Source organism: Lissotriton helveticus, chromosome 12, assembly GCF_964261635.1.
Source record: "Lissotriton helveticus chromosome 12, aLisHel1.1, whole genome shotgun sequence".
In the NCBI taxonomy this organism is placed as follows: Eukaryota; Metazoa; Chordata; class Amphibia; order Caudata; family Salamandridae; genus Lissotriton; species Lissotriton helveticus.
The window spans coordinates 82,432,233-82,459,296 of NC_136073.1; the positions used below are offsets into that span (position 1 = coordinate 82,432,233).

Genomic DNA, 27,064 nt, shown 5'->3' on the forward strand with positions numbered 1-27,064 from the left:
AAAAGTCTGGGACCTTTAACTGGTGACAAAGTGTGCTCTTCCTTTTGCCTGAAACATGGAACTTAGAAACATTTTGGCTCCAAAGACCTCCAGAGGACCTGGATCACCCAGCCAAGCTGATTTATTGATGGTGAATTGCTGCCACATGGCCCTGCAAGAAGATCTGAGTTTCAAAAAAGTGTCTAAGCCCAAAGGTAGAAATCTTGACTAGGTGAAAGCACCCAAAGTGTTTGATTGGAGAGATCTTCTATGGGTGCAAAATAAAAATGTCTCCCATTCTGATCTTTCCTGCCAAAAGTCTACTGCTTACTAGGGGCATTAAATCAATCAATAAGGTTTTGTAAACTACTAACCTGTGAGGGTCTCAGTGTGCTGGGAGGGGGGGCGGCTCTGTTCAGTTCTGGGGTCATCAGAAGAGGCAAGTCCCTAGCTCCTTCCTGAATAGTGTCAGTGTGGGAGCTTGCCGGAGGTGGAGGGGGAGGTCGTTCCAGGCCTTGGCTGCGAGGTAGGAGAAGGAACTTCCTCCTCTCCTGGTCCTGTGGATACGTGGGACAGAGACCATAGCGAGGTCGGCTGATCTGAGGTATCTGTTGGGCGCGTGGAAGGAGAAGCGGTTGTCCAGGTATGTTGGTCCGGTGTTGTGAAGGGCCTTGTAAGCTTGGGGAGGAGGTTGAAAGCTATTCTTCTTTTGACCGGTAGCCAAATGGAGGTTGCAGAGATGTTTGATGATGTGACTGCGGCTGGGGTTGTCGAGGATCAGTCTGGCTGCAGTGTTCGATATGGTCTGGAGTTTGTGAAGGACTTTCTTATTGACTCCGATGTAGAGGGCGTTACCATAGTCCAATCTGCTGCTGATGACAGCGTGCTTGACAGTTATTCTGGATTTGGAGGGGATCCATCTGAACATCTTTATTAGCATGCGGAGGGTGATGAAGCAGGTCGAGGAACATTGATCTGGTGGTTCATTGTGAGCAATGAATCTAATATGCTGCCAAGGTTTCGTATGTGGTCCGGTGAGGTGAGGGGATTTCTAAGGGCAGGGGGCCACCAGGCCTTGTCCTAAGTGAAGGGGGTGGAGCCGAGGACGAGGACTTCTGTTTTATCAGAGTTGAGTTTCAGGTAGCTGTTCTTCAACCACGCAGCGATGGCTTTCATCCCTTCTTGGAAGTTGTGTTTGGTGGTGTTGGGTTTGTTGGTGAGGGAGAGGATGAGCAGGGTGTCGTAGTACTGTAATGGAGGTGAGTTTGCAGAGTGGTGGAGAAAAGACATCCTTGATGATTTCACAGGTAGTGCCTGTATGATTCTATGAGTGCCATTACCAAGGACACACTGCAAATACCAGGTGGTTTTTGACAAAGTGTAAAACATATATATAGACATATCTTACATAAAATCTCACTGTAGCTATTTATTAAGATACTAATTTAACTTTCCTCTTTGTATAATTGGTTGAAATACCTGCATAAAAAAAGCATTTTCCTTCTTCACAGCAACACCAAAGGTCACAATGACGTCAGTAGTCACAAACACAAACAACAAAATGTAAAACACATATTTAAATATATTTTATACAAAGTTTGAGTCTAGCTGTTTAGTAACATAATTGTTTCAGTTAATTTTAACAGCATATTTAATATAAACAACAATTTCAAAAATAATTTTCAACATCTGAACTCACGAATAGAACATAAGTAAAAAACACCCATAACACTACCCATTCTTACACAAACTCAACAGGAATGAGTAACTGCTCCCAAACTAGTACTATGCACTCTCTATGAAAAGAATATGCATGTGGGATGATGTCTGTGGTGTATCATCTTAAATCCTAACATATAAAACAACTCTAACTGGCAATCAAGTAGAGGGAAACTGGAGGACCATCTACATCAGTGGAGCCAGCAACAACAATTCCCAGCAAGAAAGTCCCCTTAGAGATGCAGACTAACTACTGCAACAGATATGGCTCCAGAGTTTTCAAGAAAGGCCAAGTATTGCACAGACTGTATGTTGTTATAACTGCTGGTGAGCAGTGTGTTACAGCTATTCACCATGTTGCAAAAAATCATACATGCTAATTTGTTTCCCCTTTTATAGTTGTTGCACATTTCTCAGTGCACATTTGTCAAATTCTTCCTGTACCAGTTGCCGTTTTTGTAACCATAAAAAAGAACCAAAAGAAATATTTAAAACAAAACAGAAAATCATGTCACTGGGAAATAAAGGAATGTCATTGGAAATACACTTTTCAACTAAAACAAGAAAGAAGAACATGCCCATTTATCTATCTTGAACATTCTGTAAGAGGAGTTCATAGTGAGCAGATTGATTGATTGATTGAGGGGGCAAAAGAGAGGTCTGTATTCTCAATCCCAGAGGACCTATTTCAGTTTAGGTGATGCCCTTTGTTTTGAAGAATACCCCTGCCACCTTACAGATGTTGTTCAACAGGATCCTAGCTGGGAAGAAGGCATTCTGTGCCACCTACCTTAATGATATAGCTGTATACATCTCCAGTTGGGAGGTACACCTGTACCAACTCCAGGGATGCTACAGGCCCTGCACCAGGCAGGCCTGACTATCAAGGACTGTAAGTGTCAGGTGGGGCTGGGTTCCATTGTTTATCTGGATCACAAAGTAGGTGGAGGCAAGGTGCAGTCCTTCGATGCCAAGTTTGAGACTATCATGGGTTTTCACCCCCCTTAAAACACAGACTGAAGTGAGGGCCTTCCTTACCCTCCCATAATACCATAAGAGGTTTGATAAGGGATATGGCAGCATTGTTGCCCACTTAACTGAGCTGGCTTCAAAGACAAGCCCAGACAGGTGATCTTGACTGAGGCCTGCCAGAAATCATTTGATGCCCTCAAGGAGGCCATGTGTACAGTACCGATAGTCTAGGCTCCTGACTTCTCTAAGCAGTTAATAGTGCAGAGAGGCACATCAGAGCATGGCAATATATCAATAAAGACCTGCTCTGAACGTGGACCAATATTTTTCCAGGAACCCATAGGCAAGGTGCTCAGCTGTAGTACTAGCAAATAGCTTAAAAAAAATGCTACTCGGAACTGGGTTTTACTGTCCAATTCTCAAATGTTTGTCAATCAACCCCACTTAAATCCACATATGTAAGTGCACAAGAGAAAAAGGTGTGCGAAGGTCTGAATGTACCTCACGTAAGCACCACCATGGGAGCTGCTGGTAGGTACTCAGCAGTCTGCTCACTTATTTATCATCATTGGTAACTTTAAAGAACAAAAAATGAAATCAGTAAAAAAATGTGAAACAAGGAAAACCTAGTGGTGAAGAGGGATGCACCGCAAGCACTTGTCATGTGCTATCCCACTGTGATCCCATGGTGAAAAGAAAAAGAAAGTTGTCGCTTCTCCAAGCTAAAAATGAAAGAGGACCCACTGGCAACAATGGCAATTTGAATAGATGCTGTGAGCCTACTCAGATTAAAAAGTCTATAAAAAACACACAATGTTGCAAACCACTGCAATTAGGGAAGGCCAACATGTTTCATTGCCAAAGTACTTTGCAGCAATTTCGTCAGGGCTCAGGGTCAGTCTTCACCTCAAACTGCATTTAGGCAGTTTGAATACTTCTTTATAAATTTTGGTTTGTAGAGTATTTAGTAGACCAATCTCCCCTCCAAGCCATGTTACCAGCCCATACGATAATGTGGGTAAAACCTGAGCGGCCATTATTTTTAAAAGATGGGTATAATTTGGACCATCCAGTTTTGGCAAGAGACGCCTGTATCCGTAGATTAACGTCTGGGACTTAGCTTTTAACACCGCAGAGTGTTGTTTTTTTAAATTATCTTTGCCAATGGTGACCCCCAGATACCGATAGTGCGGCTGTTCCCCTATTGCAAGGTGGTTACATGTCCAATTGTATTTGATTGATTTTCGCTCTACAAGACGTATTACTTTTGTCTTGTCTCTATTAAGTTCCAGATGTTCTTCCTCTAAGTAGAGTTGTAGAGCATTTATCAGCCTTTGCAGCCCGATTGGAGTTTGGCTTAAAAGGACAATGTGCTTAAGTGAGGTACTTTCAGACCTTCATACACCTTTTTCTCTATGTGCACTTACATATAGGGATTTAAGTGGGGTTGATAGACAAACTTTTTAGAATTAGACAGTACAACCCAGTTCCGAGTAGCATTTTTTAGAAGCTATTCGCTAATACAACAGTTGAGTACCTTGCCTTTGGGTTTCTGAAAAAATATTGATCCAAGATCAGAGCAGGTCATTGTTGAGATATTGTTGTTATGAGTGGAGGGCCACCTACTTTTTAATTCCCTCTGTTGCTCCTTATTGTATATGACATCAGTGCACAGCACAGGGGCAGTCATAGCATAATTAAATGAGGACAGCCTAGAACAACCAGTAGACTTCATAATCAGGAGTTTGCCTTCACTGGAACAGAGGTGAACTGCGATGGAGAGGAAGGTTTTTGCTGTGGTCTGGGCACAGAAGAAGCTGACCATATTTATTTGGGACACACTTCTGGGTTCAGATAGACCACAGATCCCCTCGGTGGCTCATGCAAATGAGGGGTGAAAATCCCAAACTGTTGGAGTGGTCTATCTCCCTGCAGGGAATGTACTTCATGGCAGGACAGCATGCTGGGTCAGACCACGCCAATGCTGATGGTCTATCCACGTGCATCCGCCTTAGTGATGAGAACTCGTAAAGGGTTAGGTAGCTTTTGCAAATTGCTTCCAATGTCTTTGCCAAGCCGATACTCCCTGGCATCTTGCCTGTTACCCAAACTTATTTTAAAGAATCTTGACTATTGCTTTTAAATATCTAAAGAACCTCGCTTCTCTCCTGAGTTTCTTTTTCCACCCTGTCCTGCACTAGGTAGGTACAAGGCCTTTTCTTCTGTTTAGAGCTAACCTTTTTTAATTGCATTAGAAGCAGCACGTCTAACATGAACCAGGTCTATAGGCACTTGTGATACATATTTTTGATTTTTTCTGCTTGTTTTTCACTTTCTTTTAACTTTTGTAAAGGTTTTTTTTATCAACCATACAATAATATACAATGGATACAATGGACAATGGGTTAGGTAATTCTTCCCACTTTCAGCTGGGGGGGACAAAATTTAGGACTGTCAGCTTTAGGGTGGTCTTACCTCCAACGTTGTGCCTTCCTCTTCCATTTTCCTGACCTTGTGTTTGTTGACCGTAGGACTCTGAGCACCTTTAGCACTGCTAACCAGTGCTAAAGTGCATGTGCTATCTCTTCTAAACATGGTATTGTTGACTCATACACAATTGCCGCATCTAATTTGTTATGTTATGTTAAGTTATGTTATGTTAAAATGCGTTTATATAGCGCTCGGCTACTCCAAGAGAGTGTCCCGGCGCTTTCCACAGGCAACGAAGTGTAAAAACAACATAACAAGAAAGACAGGTTCCAAAGAAAGAAAGGCCCACCTAAGCAGAAAGATTAAAAAAGCCAAGTCTTCAGATTTTTCCTAAATTGAAGCAGATTGGGGGTACTGCGAAGTGCCAGTGGGAGCGAATTCCACAGCTGGGGAGCCTTGAGGCTAAAAGAGCGCCCCCCAATGCGGGCCTTCCTCACACGCGGAACAACAGCAGTAAAAAGGGATTCAGAAAGGCAGCGAGCGAGCAGGACGATAGAAAGCCAATCTCTTCTGCAGATATCCCGCACCTGAGCCAAACAGAGCTTTGTGCATCAGTGTTAGGGATTTGAACATAATCCGCTTCCGGATCGGCAACCAATGAAGCGTCCGCAGCAGCCCAGAGGCCCGTGCTCGCCTATGCAAACCAAAAATCGCACGGGCTGCAGAGTTCTGTGCCACCTGCAGACGCTGAACCAGGTAATCTGGAAGGCCTAAGAAAAGGGCATTGGCATAATCTAGCCTGGATCCGATGAGCGCCTGCACCGTAATCCGCCTGTGCTCCGCAGATAGTAGAGGGAGAAACTTGCGGAGCATTTTAAGAACACCGAAACAGGTGCCGGACAGGCCGAGAACGTGCGCTCTCAATGAGAGCTTATTATCCAGCTTAACACCAAGGTTCTTGGCAACCAAGGAGGATTGCGTCGGAGGACACATGGCAGCCGGCCACCATTGCCGCCACTCGGGATCGATGGCACAGCCGAAAAATAGAACCTCCGACTTACTGGAATTGGCCTTCAGACTATTCCGCCGGAACCATCCAAAGACCATGTCCAGACAGTCCCGAATTCTCTCCCCATCAAATGGCTGATCTTTGCCACAGGTGAAGAGGAGTTGCGTGTCGTCGGCGTAGGACACGGTCTGGGCTCCGTAAACCTCCACCGCAGCCACCAGAGGGGACATAAAGATGTTGAACAACGTCGGGCTCAACACAGAACCCTGTGGAACCCTGACTCCCAATGGCGGCATCTCGGCGGAGCTCTGGGACACCCAGACCGTCTGGCGACGGCCATCCAGAAAAGATGTAAACCATCTGAACACCGTCCCCCTTAGGCCGATGTCATAAAGCCTGGCGAGAAGCGCCTCATGGGGGACGGTGTCAAAGGCCGCCGACAGGTCCAACATGACTAACATGGCCTTGCCACCCACATCCAAGGTCTCCCTGATGATCTCTGAGACCTCCACCAATGCCGTTTCCGTACTAAAGTTCGGACGGAAGCCGGATTGGGATGGATGGAGCAAATTGTTGGATTCGAGAAAACTCGACAAGACGCCATGAACATGTTTCTCAGTGATCTTAGCCAAAGCCGGGAGAAGTAAAATTGGCCTATAATTGGCCAAAACCTCGGCATCAAGACCAGGCTTTTTCAGGAGGGGGATCACCATCGCCCTTTTCCAGGTGCGTGGGACACTCCCCTCCCTCAGGGAGGCATTAAGGATCGGGTTGACCAGAGGGTTCACCACTGCCGCCATCCCAGCCAAAAATTTGGCGGGGCAAGGGTCAAGAGGCGAACCAGATTTAAGACTGGCCAACAACATCCGAGATGCATCACTGGAGACAGGTGGAAAGTCCGCCAGTACTGCCGTTGACATGGAGGATGTTCCGAGTCCTGCCCCGGGGCCACAACAGCCCTCCTCTGAGCTCTCCAAGAAGGAGGCCCTAGTAAAGTGTACTACATGTGCTCATGGCCTGAAAATTATATGCTATTAGTGGGCCTGAGCACTGATTGTGCCATCCACTTAAGTAGCCATTTAAAAATGTCACAGGCCTGCCATTTTAGATCCTCTGTGTGTTGTTTAAACTGGCAATTTGACCTGGTAACATAAACCTTTTGCCAGGCCCAAACCCTTCTTTTTTTAATACATATAAGTCACCCCTAGGGAAGGCCCTGGAAGGCCCAGAGGGCAGGGAGCAATGTATTTAAAAAGCAGGACATGTATTTTCCAGTTTTACATGTCCTTGTAGTGAAAACACTTCAATTCCTTTTTCACTACTGCAAGGCCTATGTCTCCCTGGGCATAACGTTGGGATTACCTTATTTTATAAGTGTAATTTTAGAAATGAGAAGATATAACTGGTTCACGTTTGGTGACTCTGGAACCCTAATTTAAAACCCTAAATTATGTTGACTTTGAATTTTAAATTACAGTTCTGCAAATGCACTTTTAGAAAGTTGCTGTTTTTTGCCTTAGCCAATTGATGCCTGCAGCCTGTCTCCTGTCACGTGACTCAGTATAGTTGGCAGTTGGGCTTGGTGTATTCCTCCTAGACAGCAGCACACGATGGGAGCTTATGTGTGACTAAGTGGATCATTACTGGCAGGATGGGAGGGAGAGGCTGGTCCCCCCGTCAGTGGGACTACTGTGTAGAAAAGGACTTCAGACACCACCACTTTGGTACACTGCTGGACCTGTAGATACTCTGCCGGAAAGAAGGACAGCTATGCTGCTGAAGAACAGTCAAACTGCTGGACTGCACTCTGCTGGACGCTTGCTATGCTGTGCTGACCTTCTGTCCTCTTACCTGGGTGTGAAGGACTGGACCTGCATCTCTTGAACCCAGAACCTACAGTGACTCCAAGGCCTAGTTGGCTGACCTTCTGATCTGAAGCCTCATAACAGGCTTCCAACTACCTTTCACCTGCACCTGGACTTTGCCATCTGTGAGTCTACTCTGCCACCCTTATCGTGGACCCTTGGAAGTGAGCCTAAGGTGCTTGCCAGCGGAACTGACACATCCTCTCTGGTGAGGGACATATCCAAGCAGAACCAACACATTCCCTCTGCTCAGCTGCACATCCCCTAACAGAACAAACCCATCACCACTACTGCCTATTGCAAAGACCTGTATCACCCATCGCAGTCCTCAGAACCAACACATTGCCCAACCGCATGCACAAATCCATAGCCCAGGTCCTCGCATATCTTATCGACGGCAGCCTCGACGCATCACCAGCTGAGTGCTGCATCCCAGACTTCATCCTTCACATTGCAAGTCCCGTCGATAAGATCCTCGATGACACAACAGGACCTCACAAAGCAGAATTGCTATATCTCAGACCCAATGGATTGCTTTGACTGTGCAACAAATCTTTGACAGAGGTCCACGCAAAGCTCCACAACAAGGATTTAAGGTACTCTGTTCAGCTGGCCTAACTAGGTCCCTGTAGCCAGCACATGCTCTATCGCAGTCAGCATGAACTTGTGAATTTGTCCTGGTCCGGCTCAACCAGATATCTCCAATTGGCGCTTTGTGCTCTTCAGAGCTATTTTCACTTCAAACTTTAGAATTCGATATCTCCAGTTCTATTGAATTAATTTTTGTCATTTTGATTGTATTTGATTGATTAAAAACGTACTCTAAATGTCTAAAGCTCCTTTTGGGCTCCTTTTGTGGTGTGTTTTTACTGTTTAAAGTGTTGTGCAAATGCTTTACACATTGCCTCTAAATTATGTCTGACTGCTCTGTGGCAAGCTACTAAGGAGATGAGAAGAGGTTTATTTGGGGTTTGTCAATGCCTTACGTTTGCAAGAATTGTGGTTGTTGCCTGACCAGGGCTTACATCCCAGTCAACCAACAGCCTAGTTTCAAACAAGAACATTACTTCAAAAACGATCCTTTGGCGGAATCTAAACACATAGTTGTTTTTAGGCAAACACATTTTAGGTCACTATTTAGCTGTGGAAATTTTCAAATTACTAATCAAGCACTGTCCTGTCTGGCAAATGTGCTGTTTTCACTGGTCACTCTTTTCATATTAAACTACACTGTTGTATCTATTAGTGCCTTATAGAAAAGCAATGGTTACACATTTAGCAATGCAGGGTATTATTTGGGAGCAAGTAACTTGAAATCAGTAGTTAACAGACAAAGTGCACTGTTAAATTGTTCTATATGATACAGAGGATAAAACAATCATTATTCTTGTTAATCCAGTTTTGTATGACCTTCCCCATACCTACATTTCCTTGAAAGACTCAACTGGATGACACAACATTCATGGAGTAGATGGTAGAAATTCAAAGATACAGTGCAGGACAAAGTGGTAAAATACTGTCAGTTGCTTGCTACAGGAGTCATGAAATATTTGACTTCCAAACAGTGAGTAAGGGCAGCATGTTGCATTTTAAAATATTACTTTATTTTCATAAACGGAATATATCTGTTTGTTGGGCTTGATAAAAGGCGGGTTTTAATGAATCCGGGCTGGTGATAACAAGCCATTTTGAGGGCAGACATAGGTCAAGACTATCAAAGAAAAAAGTTTAAAAAATTGCCAGCTTCTTGACTTCCTTAGTTCTAGTCCTTCACATCTGACATACATTTAAAACTGGCACCTAAAGGCTGTAGAATGTGTGCATGTCACTTCATCTTCAAATTGTCTGGGTTAAATGTGCAGACCTTGATCTCCATTAAATTGACAGTACAAGCAAATAGTTTTTACAGCCCCTTTACCTTATTGCTCTTTCTTGCATCCCGTCCCATTAGGTATTCCTTTGTGTTCATCTCTGACCTAAATAGGATTATATAACACTTTGGGAAATATATGCAGGAAACTAAGGAAAAACTAGAAGACAAAATAGCAAAAATTTCCATTGCGATCATATACTTTCCCGTTGTGCTGAGGTAGGCTGGAATAAATGAGAGCCAGACACTTAGGAAGGCGAGCATGCTGAAGGTGATGTATTGAGCCTCGTTGAAGCTGTCAGGGAGCTTTCTGGCTAGGAAGGCCACGATGAAACTGATAGAGGCCAGAAAACCAAGATATCCCAGCATGCACCAGAAAGCAGTAGGAGATCCCTCGTTACATTGCATTAGGATAATTCCAGGCTTAATGTCAATATTATATTCAGAAAAAGGAGGAGCCAAAAGCAACCAGATGATGCAGAGCAGAATTTGAATAAGTGTGCTGACAGAAATAACTGTATAGGACAACTGAGGTCCGACCCATTTCCTTAAGTCACTATTGGGTTTTGTGGCATTAAAGGCAATGACCACCATTATGGTTCTGGCCAAGATGCAAGAGACACACAGAGCAAACGTGATTCCAAAAGCTGTCTGGCGTATGAGACATTTTTCTACTGTGGGATAACCAATAAATGCCAAGGAGCAGACGAAGCACAATGTTAGCGACATGAGCAATATGTAGCTGAGATTAGAATTACTTGCTTTGATGATGGGGGTGTTCCTGTGATGAATGAAGAGTCCCAGGATGGCAAAGGGGATCCCTGATAATGACATGCCGATCACTGCTAAGGTCATACCAAAAGGTTCTGTGTAGGCAAGAAACTCTGTGACTTTTGGGATACATCTGTCCTGGTTCTTGTTGGGCCACTGATCCCAGGGGCATGGCATGCATTCAGTAGAATCTGAGAAATGAAAATGATGAAAACATACATTATTAGAGCTTTTTCCTTAACTAAAGGACAGCATTCTATCAAATGCCCACTTTTGCTTGGTCTCTTACCTAGCTGGTAAGAAATCTCCCCCCGTAGGCATTGGACACACTGGAAGCAGCAGATTGGTTTTCCAGGTATGACACCTTTTCTGAATCCAGTGGGGCAGCTAGGAGTGCATACTGAGACAGGGATCTGGATGGAGAAAACAAGGTCAAATGAAATTAGAGTTACATTTTGAACCTTTAAAGTTAAGTTGAACATTTTGGATTTAACTACCCAAAAATATTATGTGACTCAAACATTCATATGAAAATTAAATGGCAACAGTCGGGAGGCATGACAGAAGTCCCAAATGCGACACATTATGAAGCTCCAGGATGCACATTCTCTTCTAATGGTGAGAGTATATTGCAGATGCTAACAACGACAGATGCTTGCTGAAGGGAACCAATTTAAGTGGGATTAACAAAGGAGCAAACAGAAATTTACATCACTGCATTTCACAGGAAGTGGTATCACTGGGTTCCCCCCCAAAAACATTTTGACAAGAAGATAGACAAGAATACCTCAATTCTCAGTATATTTTCAAAGGAAGTGATGTTACTTCAGTTCTCTGAATGTATCTCTATTGACAGTAACTTCAAGGCAGTTGACAGTGTTCATCTGTAACTGAAACAACATCTCGGCATTTCCCACCAGCCAGCTCTACCAGAAGTAACATCAGTGTGTTTCCCTGTATCCATCTCTGCATGAGTAACATGAATGGTTTCCAACCAGAATCACTTTTAAAAGAAGAAACCAGACAAGCAGACTTCATTCCCCAGCATCTTTTTCTCTAAAGGAAGTGAAATCAATGTGGTTCTTGCATAAATAGGGAAGCAATGGTTCTTCTGGACAATGTATGAATTCTTAATAGTCAGCATGCACAATGGCAATTAACACTGGGAATAGGATGTCAAAAGAACAACTTTAATACAGAAGATAATCAGGAGACCAAATGCTGTTTGCACAAAATAGCGTCTGTATTGAAAAAGCATATAAACTGTGCTCTGTGACCCAAGTGAAAAATAGAACCAACACATTAGTGACCAATTGTAATATACAGCAAGGTTTTTAAATATATGAAAATAACCATTTCTGAATAAACAATTTCCTAGAACAGCCTCCGTATTAATTTAGAGAGGCTGGAAATAGTTCCTTTAAAATGTGAGCTGACAACGTTTCGACCCAGCAAACAATAGGGAGTCTCATCGGGATCTAAAAAGGAAGAACACCTTGATCCACCAGTGAACTAGCAACAGATACTCCAATACCATATACTCACCTTTGCCCATAAACACACATACATGCACAATCCAGTAAAAATCGCTGGAGTCAAAGTTTTTGTTGATTCTTACTTCCAGATTACTTACCTATCATTCCTAACTAATATTTCACTGATTAAAAGTTCTTTCCTCTGGTCAATGGACCATTAGTTGAACTGGTGAAATGACATACATTATTTCTCTTTGCAATGAAATGACCACAGACTCTGGAAAATCTGAATTAATTTCAAGTGAATCACTTACAATGTAGAGTACAGTTTCCGTCACTTATAGGAAGGAAGATTCAATTAATCAATCATCAAACAAATATATATCACTCTCTGCAATGACTTTGCTTAGAAAGGAGAGGATAGAGAGAAAAGTACATTTGCACATTCATGAAAGCATAGTACCTAGGATGGAGTGAAAAACAATCCTCTGGCCAAGGAGCTGCGAAGGGTACCCTGGGAAAGATCAGGCAACAAAGGCTTCAGTACAGGAATCAGAGAGAATAGATGACATCTCTAACACCGAAAGCACCCCTCTCTGATACTCTCTTCCTCCTCGAGATTCTTCCGTGATCATCTTCTAAATTAATTAAGTTAAAGTTGATGGTTCTGCATTTGATTCTTCGTTAGTCCGACAGCATCCCGAGCTCTTTAGCATTCAGCTAAACTCTGTCTCCATCTCTCTCAGAATCATCATCTGCATCACATCTGCGTCTCTATCGGCATCTGACTAACTAACTAAAAGCTACCTCAATTTTACCTTTCAATATTCATGTACCACCCATAAATGTTTCAATATCACAAAAATACTAACTCTGATTGGACAGGCAAGGGGAGGTGATCATCACACCATGCTTATTTTTAAGTTTAGTCTTTCAGTCCATTTTTCAAAGATCCCACCCCTTAATTTTTATTCATAAATCTTTATTCCCAGCCGTATTCACATTTTATTAAACACAAACGTATAATTTTCATTTGTTCCCATTCATTTCAGAGGACTTCGGTGCTGGTTCCCAGGGTATGTATCTCTTGCGTCCTTGGACTGTGTTCAAGAGTCACATCACTTCTTCTGGCTCAATCACACCAAGCATTTACTGAGGTCAGGTGGGTTATAGACTTTGGATTTGTACCAGAGGCCCAAATACAGACTAATAGGAAAGTCAAAAAGACAAATATTAATTTCCATATGAAATGGTTTCACTGTATACGACCTATCTCCACACTAACCCCATTTACTTATAAATGCTTTCCCCGCATTAGCATTATTAAAACAGCTTTGTTTAATTTTAGCAGAGCAGATGCCAAGCATGTGAGCTTTCTAGCAGCCTTTATTTAGTTTCAGCAGAGTAGATGCCAAGCATGTGAGCTTTCCAGCAGCCATTTTAATAGGGTCTGCACAGGCGCAGGAAATTCCCTCCAAGCGACAGCTCGTCATACTGCATAGATGCAGTTGACGCATGCGCCATGAAGATCTCCTGTTAGCAGCCATGTTAGAATCTTGTTTGAATTACTTATTAGTAAAACACATAAGCAAGCTTCCCTGTGTTTTGTGTTCAATGTTGTGCCTATTAATTTACACAAAACAAGGTTAATACAATGTTAGAGGATGAATGAGAGATTTGCTTCTGATCAAGTCTCTTTTCTACGAGTCCTTGCTCCATCAATCCCCTCTCTGATGGCATTTTTGAGCCATCATAAAATCACCCATCCAATGAGATGGCAAATTTAGCACATCTCAATTCCCTTTCTATTGTTTTTGTTCTTATCCTCATCTTTAAGTTTCAAATCTTTCATCTTTTTATATAATTTTCATTTCATCTCTTCTAATTGGATCTCCTCATACTTTCTTTTCGTTCCGTTCCCATTTATGTCATATCTATTTAAAAAAAATGTATTTGTGCAACAATTACACCATATCACTATTGTTAAGACTATTATCACTATACCAACTAACCAGAATGCTATTTGGCCTATAATACCTTTCCCAAGGTTAGTAAACCAAGTCTCTATTGAAGAAACATCTTTTGTTAGTCTTTCCCATACACAGAATTTCCGTAATATTCTTTATATATCCTCTCATTTCTGTGCTTCTATCTGGTATGTAGGTGCAACAATGTTGCACTTTCAACATTTTACAGACACTGACTTCTTTTGCTAATAATATATCAAGTGCAAGTCAATTTTGTAAAACCATAGATCTAATTGCAACCATTTCGATATTGATAGTCAAGAAACCTCCAGCAGTTATCAGTCGATAGACGATCAACTACTGTTGACAATTGACAGATTCAATGCGAATACAGAAGGACCCCCACTGAAGGTATCAATGTACCAAATATGTCACCTATTATTTCTGAAAAACTAGCTCTCTTTCTTCATGTTAGTTCATTAGTGTTTTCATTGCTTCCGGTTATTCTTATTACATGATATATCTTCGGAAATACTATTGTGAAGTAGCAACTACCGTATCACTTGCAGGTAGCTTATAGTAAGCGTTATTCACACACACACGTAATAAACACCAGGAAATACTGGATCTGTTCCCCCTTTTAGTCCCCAACCTCAGAGAATTAGGAAGTTATGTTCACACTCACTGGAACCAATACATACATTGTTATAGACTGTCTTTAATCTATGGAGGCAGGTTTTCCCTATCTTCACAAAGTCTAGCATGAGCTTTGCCAATATAGTGTTCCTGTTCAGTAGCTTTTCTTTGGAAATCCTGTCTCATTTCTTCAACTAAATTAAAAAACACTCACTTTTGTGTGCCTTTTCTATATATATTGACTTCATGGTTAAAAAAAATTCACCCATAAACTGCATCTGGACTACTAAGCACTGGATTCATATTCTTTTTAATAAGAATGTCAGAAAATATTACGTCTAAGTTTGAATAATAATATTGTAGTTTTCTGTTCTATAAAATAAACTTGTCAGTATGCTACATGAAACACCATAAGTTAATGGTAAATGATGATCGGTGACTCTTTCTGCTACTGAAGCTGGTAATTTCATACAAACATAACAATCGATAATCTCCATAGTGTCTACATACTGGAACAACAACTTTGTGAATACGTTTAAAGATGTGTCATTATCTGTTACTGCTTCTAATTCTACTCTATCTCCTTTCAGGTTAGCTATCTTTTCATTAGTGTCTGTGTAATTCTTCTTGTCTGTTATCATAAGATAAGGAACTGATATTGTTAGAAATAGCCATACTATGACCAGTAATATAATGCTACATATGCAAGCCCTGCAGCATTTCTTTGCACAATTTCGTTTTGGTCTTTCAGCAGAATATTCCTCTTCTTTTCTTTACTCTATGAATTTTATTTCTTTGTTACTTAAAGGAGGCCTCACTTTCCCTTCGCCAATCTGTTTTGCATCTCCTTCTTCATCCGTCTCGTCATTTAAATTGAGATTCTCAAATTCTTCAAAAATCACGTAGGTGCATTCAGGACCCTTGAACTTACTGTTAATGATTCTCAGTCTTTGGCTTCTTTGACTGTGGTTGCCCAGACTGACTAGTAACATCATTCACTTGTTCATGATTTTCACTTGTTTTCCTCAAATGATATTGTAACCTTTTGACTCCACCTGGCCAGTTATCTCCTTTTCTGACCCTTTTAGCATGCACTGCACTTTCACCTTCTATGTCACTATCAAGAGCTCTTTTATTCTTGTTATGTTGTGGCACAATCTGATTTTCCTCTTCAGTAGAGTCCCTCTCTATCTGTCCTTGTTCAGGTCTTGTTATTACGGCTTCATCTGCCTGAACATCTTCTTCTTCTTCTTCTTCTTCTTCTTCTTCTTCTTCTTCTTCTTCTTCTTCTTCTTCTATCTGTTCTTGTTTGGGTGTTATCTCATACTGTTCTTCCAGCTGAACTTATTCTTTTTCTCATAACTGGTCCTGTTCAGGTCTTACTACAATTGGTTCTTCTGCAGCCTGAGCGTGTGTGTTCTTCTATACCTGTCTGTCCCTGCTCAGGCCCTTTTGTTGGTTTGCTTGCCTGAGTATGGTTTTCTTTCCCTATCTGGTCCTGGTCAGGACCGCCAGTAGTATTGTTTCTTTTTTCCTGAGCGTGTCCTTCTACACCTATCTGGTTCTCACTAATTTCTTTTCTTTCTAATCTGGTTCTGCTTATTGTTTGAATAATCACATCAGGTATGTCAACCACTGGTATCCAGTCCTCCTGACTTGTGCTTGGTTGTTCTTTGTCAGCCTCTTCAGAATCTGTTACTCTAGATTCTTCAACTGCACCACCTTCAGAAGCCTCAACTATTTGGGTCAGTTGCGGTCTCTCTTTATCAGGGGCTAGAACCCTCTTTGTGTGGCTTGCATGAATCCAATTTGGCAAACCTACACACTTCACTGCTGTAGTAGTGACCAACGCGGCCTGCTGTGGATCATCCCACCTGGGTTCTAGGCATAATTCTCTGGTGTGCTTCTTTACTACCACCCAGTCTCCAGGATTCAAATCATGCGCTTGATATGGCTGCCTGGCAACTGTGTCTTCTCCAATCTGGTGAGAGACAGAACGCACTAGGTCAGCCAATCATTTGCAATAGTCTAATACCAGATCTTCAGATATATTCAGCAATGTATGTCCTGGTATAATTGCTTGTCTCATTGCTCTTCCCATTTGTTTATTTATTTATGCAATTTATACAGCGCACAAATACCCATGGGTGTCTCGGCGCTGTGGACTGGACCAAGAGGGCTGACATGACAGGCTATTGATTAAAGAGCCAAGTCTTTAATAGCTTCCTAAAGGTAAGTAAGGAAGGACTTGTTTTAATGTGGAGGGGAAGACTGTTCCAAAGTTTGGTGGTGGCGACCAGAAATGATCTGTCGCCCCAGGATGCTTTTTTTGTCCATGGGACAGTGAGGAGGTTGGCTGTGGAGGAGCGTAGACATCTGGTGGGATTGTATGGGCAGAGGGATTTTTTTAGATATGCGAGTCCGCTGGCGTGAACTGCCTTGTAGGCGATACATAGGGCCTTGAATTTGGATCTGCTTCTGATGGGCAACCAGTGCAGCTTTCTAACCATGTTAGATATTGGTTTTGATTTGGGAGTGCCTGTCATAAATCTGGATGCTGCATTTTGCACTAGTTGCAGTTTATTAAGAACTCTTTCTTGGGCATTAATAAAAAGGCCATTACAATAGTCTACTTTAGACCTGACTAGTGTGCTGATGATGGTCTTGGCCGCAGTGGTTGGGAGATAGGGAAGATGTTTCTTTAACATTTTGATGGTATAGAATGATGAGGAGACGACTGCGTTTGCATGGTGCATAAATGACAGCTTAGTGTCAAAGATGACTCCGAGGTTTCTCACTTTCGAAACTGGTGATGGAGGTGAACCTAAATTCGAAGGCCACCAGGAAGGGGACCATGCGGGAGAAAGATTGCAGAAGATCATCACCTCCGTCTTGTTGGAATTCAGTTTAAGGCATTTGTTTGCCATCCAGGTGCTGATGGCACGCATTCCCTCCTGGAAGTTAGCTGCCACCTTGTCGCCGTCATTATGGACCACTAACACCAATTGGGTGTCATCGGCGTACGATCTCAGGCCCAGGTTGTGAGATTTGATGACCCTCCCCAGGTCCGACACACAGATGTTAAACAAGGTCGGGCTTAGCGAGGATCACTGCGGCACACCGCATGGGAGGGCAAATGGGGGATAGTTAAAGTTGCCAAGCGTGACTGATTGAGAACGGCTGGAGAGGAAGGATGAAAGGAGGGCTCCGGCCCTGTGAGTCATGACCACAGCAGCGAGACGGTCGATCAGGATGGCATGGTCGACCGTGTCAAACGCCACAGAGAGATCCAACAGGACCGCCGCTCCTGCTCCATCCACGATCTTTCTTATTTCGTCCGATGCTTTGATAAGGGCAGTTTCTGTACCGTGTCTCTTTCTGAAGTCAAACTGTGTGTCGTCCAATAACTGTTTTTCGTCGATGAAGTATGCTAATTGGGTGTTCATAACTTTCTCTACTATTTTTGCTGGTAAAGGAAGGCATGCTATAGGCCTGTAGCTAGAGGTGTCAGTAGGTTCGAGATTGTTCTTTTTTAAGAGGGGCTTAATAACAGTTTTTTTCCAAATGGAAGGGTATATGCCAGATTTGAACATTTAGTTAAATTTGAATTTGAATTTAAAAATATTTCTATAGCGCACTTTTACCACGCGGTTTCTTGGCGCTTTTGAATAGTAGGAAGGCCAACAAGAGCAGAGGGAAGACTAAGCATTATAAGCTCGAGAAAAGAGCAGGGTTTTTAGACCTTTCCGGAACTCAGTGTAGGAGGGTGTCCCACGGAGTTCCGTCGGGAGGGAGTTCCAGAACGCAGGAGCGAGAACTGCGAATTTTGTTCCGCCTGCCTTTTTCTTTCTGAAACGAGGGATGGTTAACAAGGCCTGATGAGAGGAACGAAGCTCTCTGCCCGGCGTGTAGGGCATGATGGCGGAGCAGATGAACTCCGGAGCGGTGCCCATTCTGGCCTGAAAGGTGGTACAGCCAAGCTTAAACAAGGCTCGTTCTTTCACCGGCAGCCAGTGCAGGGCCTGCAATAAAGGAGTGACGCGATGGAATTTAGGCAGGCCATGAATCAGGCGGGCAGCCTGGTTCTGCACTAGCTGCAGACGGCGAATGGCATAGGCTGGGGCGCCGTTGTAGATGATGTTGCCGTAATCAAGGCGCGAAAGCACCATAGCCATCACTATGATCTTTAGAGCGGGTAGAGAGAAGAAGCGAGAGATCTTCCTAATGGTTCTAAGGGAAAAAAACCTGGAAGAAACAACTGAGTTGACCTGGGAGTGGACAGAAAGTGAGGAATTCAAAAAAATACCAAGGGTTTTGACCTTAGGGACCGGGATAGGAGGGACACCAAGTGAGGGAGGCCAGTGGGAAGAAGACCAGGGACTGCAACCACCTCCGGTCAGGACTAGTTCCGTTTTGTCCGGATTGAGTTTGAGGTGGTTGCAGTTCATCCAATCCTGAATGAACAACATGACGGACTGGACGTTCAGGGATGAGGAGGAAGAATGGGAGAGGTTAAAGATAAGCTGGAGGTCATCGGCGTAGTTAAACACCGTGACCTCCAGCTGCTGTAACAACAAAATAAGGGGGTAGATGTATAAATTAAACAAAAGGGGAGAAAGTGAGGAACCTTGGGGGACTCCACATACGACCCCACGAGGGGCAGCAGTGAAACCAGCTAGATGGACCGCCTGAGCCCTATCACTCAGGAGGGACTCAAGCCAGGCGAGGGCCAGGCCCTCTATGCCCGCCGCCCTGACACGGGTAAGGAGGATGAAGTGGTCCACCGTGTCAAAAGCGGCGGACAGGTCTAAAAGAATGAGGGCCTGCGGAAGGTTGGTGTCAATGCCCTCGCGTAGGCAGTCCATCACTGAGGTCACCACCTTCTCCGTAGAATGGAGGGGGCGAAAACCCGCCTGCCGAGGGGAGAGGCAGTGATTAGCTTCCACGTAGGTGCTCAGGGTGCTGGTGACATGGGTTTCTAGAACCTTGCCCAAGTAGGGCAGAAGGGAGATAGGACGGTAATTAGAGGGGGATGAAGGGTCGGCACCGGGCTTTTTAAGGATGGGAATAACAGCCGCGAATTTGTGAGCGGTGGGGACCACACCATTGCTGAGTGAATCATTCAGGAGAGTGAGGGGAGGGGTAGGACAGTTTAGGAAGATTTCTCTCAAAATATGAGCCGGGGCAAAGTCTAGGGGGGAGCCTGACTTTATCTTGTGAAGCAGGGGAAGAAGCGTGACCTCGGTGAGGGGGGGATGGAAGTAAGTTTGGAAGTGACAGCAGGTGGGGAGGGATTGGTGAAGGTAGGGGAAGGGAGGGGGATGTTGGCCTTGATCTTTGCGACCTTGTCAACGAAAAAATCGTTGAGTGAGTCGCGGAGCAATTGGGAAGGGGGGATCGAGGCCGTGACTCTATTAGATGAGGCAAGCTCGTGTACCGTAGCAAAGATCTCTTTAGTTTGGGATTCTGCTGCCAGTATCCTGTTAGAATAAAACAGGGTCTTGGCGTCGAGGATGCCTTGCTTATATGCTTTGAGCACAGAGAGATAAGTGATTTTTTTGACAGGACAATAGTCTCTTCTCCATGCACGCTCTGCTCTACGTGCGGCCAGTTTCTTCTCCTTAAGCTCAGAGGTGAACCAACGGTTAGCAGCATGGGCTCGCTTGACCGTGATCCGCCTCAGAGGGGCAAAGTCATCGCCTGCCTGGGTCAGCCAGCTGTCAATAGTGGCCATTTGGACCGGGGCGGCGAGGCCAGAAAGGTCGGGGCAAGAATTAAGTAGAGATGAGCAGAAAGATGGCATATCTGCCTTGCCCCATTTCCTAACCCAGGTGTTCTTGGGAAGGGGGGGTTTGGTCGCTGGAGCTAAAGCAAGGGAGAAGGAAATTAAAAAGTGGTCCGACCAGGAGCAGGGGGAGATGGTGAGGGGAGTGGTGGGGATATTCAGAGTCCAAATCTGGTCGAGTGAATGGCCATGCACGTGGGTAGGGCTATGAACATGGGGAATAAAATTGAGGCTGGTCATAAGATCGGTAAATTCTTTGGATAAAGGGCTTTCGGCCGGATCGTTGGGCCAGAAATTGAGGTCGCCCAACACCAAAACTGATGAGTTGTTAATGACCAGTGTTGCGAGAATATCCTGGAGGCTGGAAACAAAAGTGGGGGTGGGTTGGGGGGGACGATAAATGAGGACAGCAGTGAGGGGGGCCGAATAAGAGCTAGAGCGGATTATCAAGCAGTCCACTTCAGAGATGGGGGTAAAAGGAAGAATCTGAAGATGAGAGTCAGTATGAGCTATCAAGGCCACTCCACCGCCTCTTCGGCCCTCCGGTCGGTCCGCTCGGATGATGGAATATGAGGGAGGGAGTGCGGCTAAGACGTTGGGTGTGGAGTCGGCCTTAAACCAGGTCTCTGTTAAAAACAAGAGGTCCGGATTATGAGTGTCAAGGTAGTCAAATAGCTCATACTGGTGGCTGACTGCTGATCGGGTGTTAAGAAGCGCAGCAGTAGTGTTAAAGATTGGCGTGTGGGGGGCAGGAGGGGGGGGGAGAACAGGGGCAGGCGTGGCGGCAGGTGGAATGGCCGAGGGTCTCGAAAGGAGATTTAGGTTTTGCAACCGATTGCGCACGAGCGTACTGATGGTACCTGGGATCCAGTGGGATATAAGGGCGAGGGATGAGTATGACAGCGGCGGGGCATAAGGAGGTGCCCCCTGCCCCGACCTGTCGCGGACGGGCGCAGACGGGCTTAACTCAGGTGCAACTCCGGCGCGCCTCCGTCGCGCCCGCTGCGCTCGTCCGCTGCGCTGACGCATGAGGGACGTCTATGTAGACTACGACGCGGTGGGGGAGGAGTCAGGAAGGCGGGAGGGGGGGAGTAATTAAAAAACCAAGATGCCCGTCCGCCGCTCGCACTCAGCGGGACGGTGATGTCAGCAGGCTGCTCGTAGTCAGCAGAGTAAGGTAAATAAGATTTTTAAAAAAAATGAAAGTCGCTTTCAAGCGCTCAGCGCGCAGCCTCTGCCCTCTGCCACAGGGCTTCGACCTACGCGAGAGGGAAAGTGGGCGGAGCCTATGTAGGCTACGACGCGGTGGGGGAGGAGTCAGGAAGGCGGGAGGGGGGGAGTAATTAAAAAACCAAGATGCCCGTCCGCCGCTCGCACTCAGCGGGACGGTGATGTCAGCAGGCTGCTCGTAGTCAGCAGAGTAAGGTAAATAAGATTTTTAAAAAAAATGAAAGTCGCTTTCAAGCGCTCAGCGCGCAGCCTCTGCCCTCTGCCACAGGGCTTCGACCTACGCGAGAGGGAAAGTGGGCGGAGCCTATGTAGGCTACGACGCGGTGGGGGAGGAGTCAGGAAGGCGGGAGGGGGGGAGTAATTAAAAAACCAAGATGCCCGTCCGCCGCTCGCACTCAGCGGGACGGTGATGTCAGCAGGCTGCTCGTAGTCAGCAGAGTAAGGTAAATAAGATTTTTAAAAAAAATGAAAGTCGCTTTCAAGCGCTCAGCGCGCAGCCTCTGCCCTCTGCCACAGGGCTTCGACCTACGCGAGAGGGAAAGTGGGCGGAGCCTATGTAGGCTACGACGCGGTGGGGGAGGAGTCAGGAAGGCGGGAGGGGGGGAGTAATTAAAAAACCAAGATAAATATGTTGGCTAAGTTGGTCTCTATGATATCTGGAATCAGTTTAAGGGTGGTAGGGGGACAAGGATCTTCAGGGGATCCAGATTTGATTGTGGAGAGAAGTTGAGAGATGTGTTCAGGGGATACTTAACTGAATTCCTCTAGTGAGGGGGAGTGGTGATTATTGATCGAGGTGTATTCCGGGGGGTCAGAGGAGCTAGTGGATTTGAAGGGAGCTGAGGTGCCTGTGTCAGTTGAGGTATGGGATGTAAAATTAGCCTAGATGGCACTGACTTTTTCTTGGAAGTACTAGTGAGCGAGTTACAGAGTGATTGGGAGGCGGTAGTGAGAGGGGTAACTCCTTGTCCAGATAACTTAGAGACTACCTAGAACATTTGCTTGGCAGAATCTTGCGCGGATTCTATTTGTTTAAGAAAAAGATGTTTGTAATTGGCTAAAGTCTGTTTGTAGAGGGTTTTTTGAACAGGATCGTAGTTTAAGAGCCAGCAACATTCTTGGTGTCTACATTTTTGTTTATCGAGCCTGAAAGTCTCGCTGAACCAGGGTCCGGAAATAGTATTCCTCTTATTAGACCTTTTTTTGATGGGGACTGCTAGATTGACTGCGTCCAAAATTCATTTTGTGTAGTGATTGGCTGCGAGATCAGGGTCGGTAGGGAAGTCTTGCTGAGTTAGGAGTAGATTTCATTTAAACTCTTGCAGTGCAATGTTGCTCCAAACTTTGTAATGTCTAGGGGCTGTGGGGTAGGAATGAGGGGGGGGAATGTTTTAGATTGGATTTAGAAAAGGACTGCATGATGATCTGTCCAAGGTAATGGGAGGATGTTTCCTAGGATGAGGAGCTTATGGTTGGAGAATAATCCATCAAGAGTGTGTCCTGCGGAATGTGTGGGGGACGTTAATAAATGTGTGAGGCCTCCCGCATCCAGTTCGGGTAGTAGGGCTGTGGTGTCTTGGTCGTCCTGGGCTTCCATATGGAAGTTAAAGTCTCCTAAGATGGAGAAGTTGCTTTTTCCAGCTGCTAGCTCTAATAGGCAGCCTACAGAGGAGGGGAATTCCGAGTGTGAGCCAGGGGGACGGTATAAGAGGATACCTTTGAATGGGGGAAAGTTGGTGACCATAATCGTGAAACTGAAGGCTTCACAGATCTTGGTGGGGATTAATGCAGTTCTGAAGGAGTATTTTTCATGATGGATGAGTGCAAGGCCTCCTCCTTTTTTTTTTTAGATCTATCGAATCTACAAACTGAGTAGCCCTCTGGTATTGCTGTGCAAAAATCAGGCCCACTGACAGGGCCGCCCCACGATTCGGTGATAAAAAGCATGTCCAAATTGTGGTTTTCCAGGAGATACAGGATTTCAAATTTGTGTTTGAGCAGGGAGTGGTCATTTATGAGGGCAGCGGATATTTTTGAGTGGGGGAGGGATGGTTCTTGATAGGAGGGGGAGGAGGTGGGTGGAGAATGTCTAACGAAAAAGGGCATTTGAGACAGCTGATAGAGGGGTAGGGAGCTGTTGTCAATGTTGATAGAGGGGCAATTCTGTGAATATTTGCTGGCGGTGAGAATTATTTTGAGCTATTCCGAGGTGTAAGTTATTTTCTTAGTATGGGTGGCTCAGGTTGGAGGATCAGGGGGGTGGACCTGGGCCTGGTCCAGTTGCGGACGGGCGCAGACGGGCTTTAGGGCGTAGGGAGTGGCATGAGTTCTTATGAGGTGAGGGTGGGGGAACAACTAGTCTGCTGACCTCTGCACTGCTTGTGAATCTGAAGTGTAGTAGTCACTTCCAGTGCGTGCGTGGTTTCAGTCTTCCCTCCACACAAACTGACTAATTCAGGGGTGGTCCGGGGAAGTTAAAGCTCAAGTGGTGAGAGCAACTTTGTACAATAAAGTTAAAATAACATTTTGCTGCTTTGCTGATGAGAATCAAAGTTAAAATAACATTTTGCTGCTTTGCTGATGAGAATCACATGGGGAGTCAGTCCTGTGTTTATGTCAGGAATACTTCTGAGTCCCATCAGTACAAGAGGCAGTGCGTCTGGCCAACTCAGTGATATGGATGCACACACCTTCGCCAGTCTTGTCTTGATTGTGCCATTCAATTGCTCCACCACTCCAGAAGCCTGCTGGCGGTATGCAGAATGCAGTTTCTGTTCAATTCAAAATGTTTCACAGATTAATCAAATTATTTCATTATTAAAATGAGGTCCTCTATCTGATTCCAAAGGTACTGGAAAACCAAAGCACGGAATTAACTCTCTCAACAATAATTTGGCAACTGTTATACTGTCATTTCTTCTAGTGGGGTATGCCTCCACCCAGCGTGAAACAAACACTATGACAAGGACATACTTCACTATCCTGCATGGTGATAACACTATAAAATCTAGCTGTAATCTTATGAATGGTCCTTCTGCTTTTCCAATTTTTCCCCAACTGACCACTATCTTCCAGCCTGTATTTATTTGTTGACAAATTAAACATCTCTGGCAAAGACTTTCTGTGACTACCCTAAACCTTTTACTATAAAAATATTGTTTAAATAGTCTGATCATAGCGTCCCTGCCCACATGAGTGTCTCCATGGTACATTCTTGCCATTTGTGAGAGCAAGCAGTCTGGCATGACTGGTCTACCATCAGGATATATCCACATGTCATCTTCTGCCCTCCTTTCACAACCCAATTTTATCCAGTTTTCCTTTTCACTTACTTCTACCTTATCCTGCAACAGTCTCACTTCATCCCATGTTTCAAAAGCTGAGAATAGAATAAGTTGGCAGCTGATTCCACTTGTTTCAATTTTCTTGTTTATAGACATATTATTTTTCGCACAGTATTGAGCAACCTGGTCAGCGTATCGATTACAAGCCGCCACATAGTCATTCCCTGACTGGTGAGTAGCTCACTTGACCAATGCTATTTCATTTGGCAATTGTATTGCTTCCGATAGTTCTTTCACCAATTTCACATTTCTTATAGGGGATCCTGAAGAAGTCAGAAATTCCCTCTGCATCAAATGCTGGCCAAAGACATGCACAACCCCGTAACCCTATTGGCTATCACTAAATATGGTCACTTTCCAATTTTTCCCAATTTTGCATGCTTTTAATAAAGCTATCAATTTGGCTACTTGTGCAGACTTGACTCCCGGTAAATAGGATGCTTCAATGACCCCAGATATTTTGCAAACAGCATAAGCTGCACTCAGTTCTCCTTCCTCAAGCATCAAACAAGAGCCATCGACAAATGGTTCATGGTCGGGCTCTTTCAGAGGGTCTTCCTGTAAATCAGGGTGGGGCTTAGTACACATCTCAGTCACATCCAAGCAATCATGATATACTTCATCTTTCACTTCTTCTCAATGTTCAACTGGCAATAGAGTAGCAGGGTCCCCCATTGTGCACCTAATCACTGTCACATTCTCTGCTCCCAAAATTATTATTTCGTACTTAGTCATCCGACTAGGGGTAAGATACTGTGTTTGAGTTCTTGTTAGCAGTATCTCAATGGAATGTGGAACATGGACTTTTACTGGTAGTCCCAGTCCTTGACTCACTTTGCTCCAGACTCATACAGGTAGCAGCTACTGCTTTTAAACAGTGAGGCAATGCTGAAGCCACAGGATCCAAGGTAGCAGCTTTGTGTCTGTGGTAACTGAATTTGCTTTATTATTTTAATTCTCTCAGGGGTCACTTTCCTCACTCCCTTTCTATCTGGTGACCCAAGTATTTAACCCCTGTTCAGCAAAATTGAAATTTTTCTGGTGACACCTTGTGTCCTCCGTCAGCCAAATGATTCAGTAATGCTTTTGAATCAGCAACAGTAATCTCGAGATTTCGATGCCACAAGTCAGTCATCGATATACTGCACTAAGACTGACTTTCTGGGCATAATTAATTTCTCTGGGCACTTTTTCAAAATTTGATAGAAAATTGAAGGACTTTCTGTATACCCTTGAGGAACTTGGTTCCATGCCTCAAATTTAAAAGAAAACACATACTAGCTCTCGGGATGTAAAGAAATGGAGAAAAATGCTTGACACAAATCAATTACAGTAAACCATCCTGTATTCCAGGGAATCTGATACAAAATCAATGCTGGATTTGGTACTACAGGACAACATGGCACTACAAATTTGTTAATCTTTCTTAAATCCTATACTATCCGGTACTTTCCACTAGGCTTTTTGAGTGCTATTATGGGTGAATTAGAAGGACTACTCATTATTTCTTTTAAGATGCCCGTTTAATCATAAGGTCAATTTCTGAAGCCACTCCTGCTTTCACTTCTGCATTCATTTTGTATTGACTGGTGTTGGGGTAAACTGCACCTTCTATCACCATCACTTTCAAGGGGTCTACATTTGCCATTTGCTCTATTTCTCTTCCGGTGAAATCTCATACTTCTGGATTCACAGTTGTTTTTAGCTCTTCTGGTAAGTCATCTTTTGTCATCAAAGAATACATTTCATCTATTTCTGTGCCTTGTTTAGCCAACATTGTCTTGTATACAATATCCTCATCAGGGGTTTCAAGAGTAAAACCATCCTGTGTGCAATAAATTGTGCAGGTCATTTTGCACAGCAAATCTCTTCCTAGTAAATTCACTGGGCCAAAGTCGCACACCACGAATCTGTGCATGACTTTAAAATTTCCGATGTGTACCTCCATAGGCTCTGTAATTGGGGCTATAAACTGCTGATTCGAGACTCCGACTACTTGGATTGCTTCTCCC

The 27,064-nt window shown here is 44.3% G+C and overlaps 1 protein-coding gene across 1 annotated transcript in view; it reads right to left on the reverse strand.

Annotated features, from left to right (window-relative positions):
- Positions 1-9,877: 9,877 nt before the first annotated feature.
- LOC144797876 (extracellular calcium-sensing receptor-like) overlaps positions 9,878-27,064 on the reverse strand; it is a 121,852-nt gene continuing 104,665 nt past the window's right edge. Inside the window, exons 5-6 of the mRNA XM_078668678.1 lie at positions 10,905-11,028; positions 9,878-10,806 (exon numbers count right to left, since the gene is read on the reverse strand). Of these exons, the coding sequence (XP_078524804.1) occupies positions 9,878-10,806; positions 10,905-11,028 (1,053 nt within the window). The remainder of the gene's footprint in view (positions 10,807-10,904; positions 11,029-27,064) is intronic.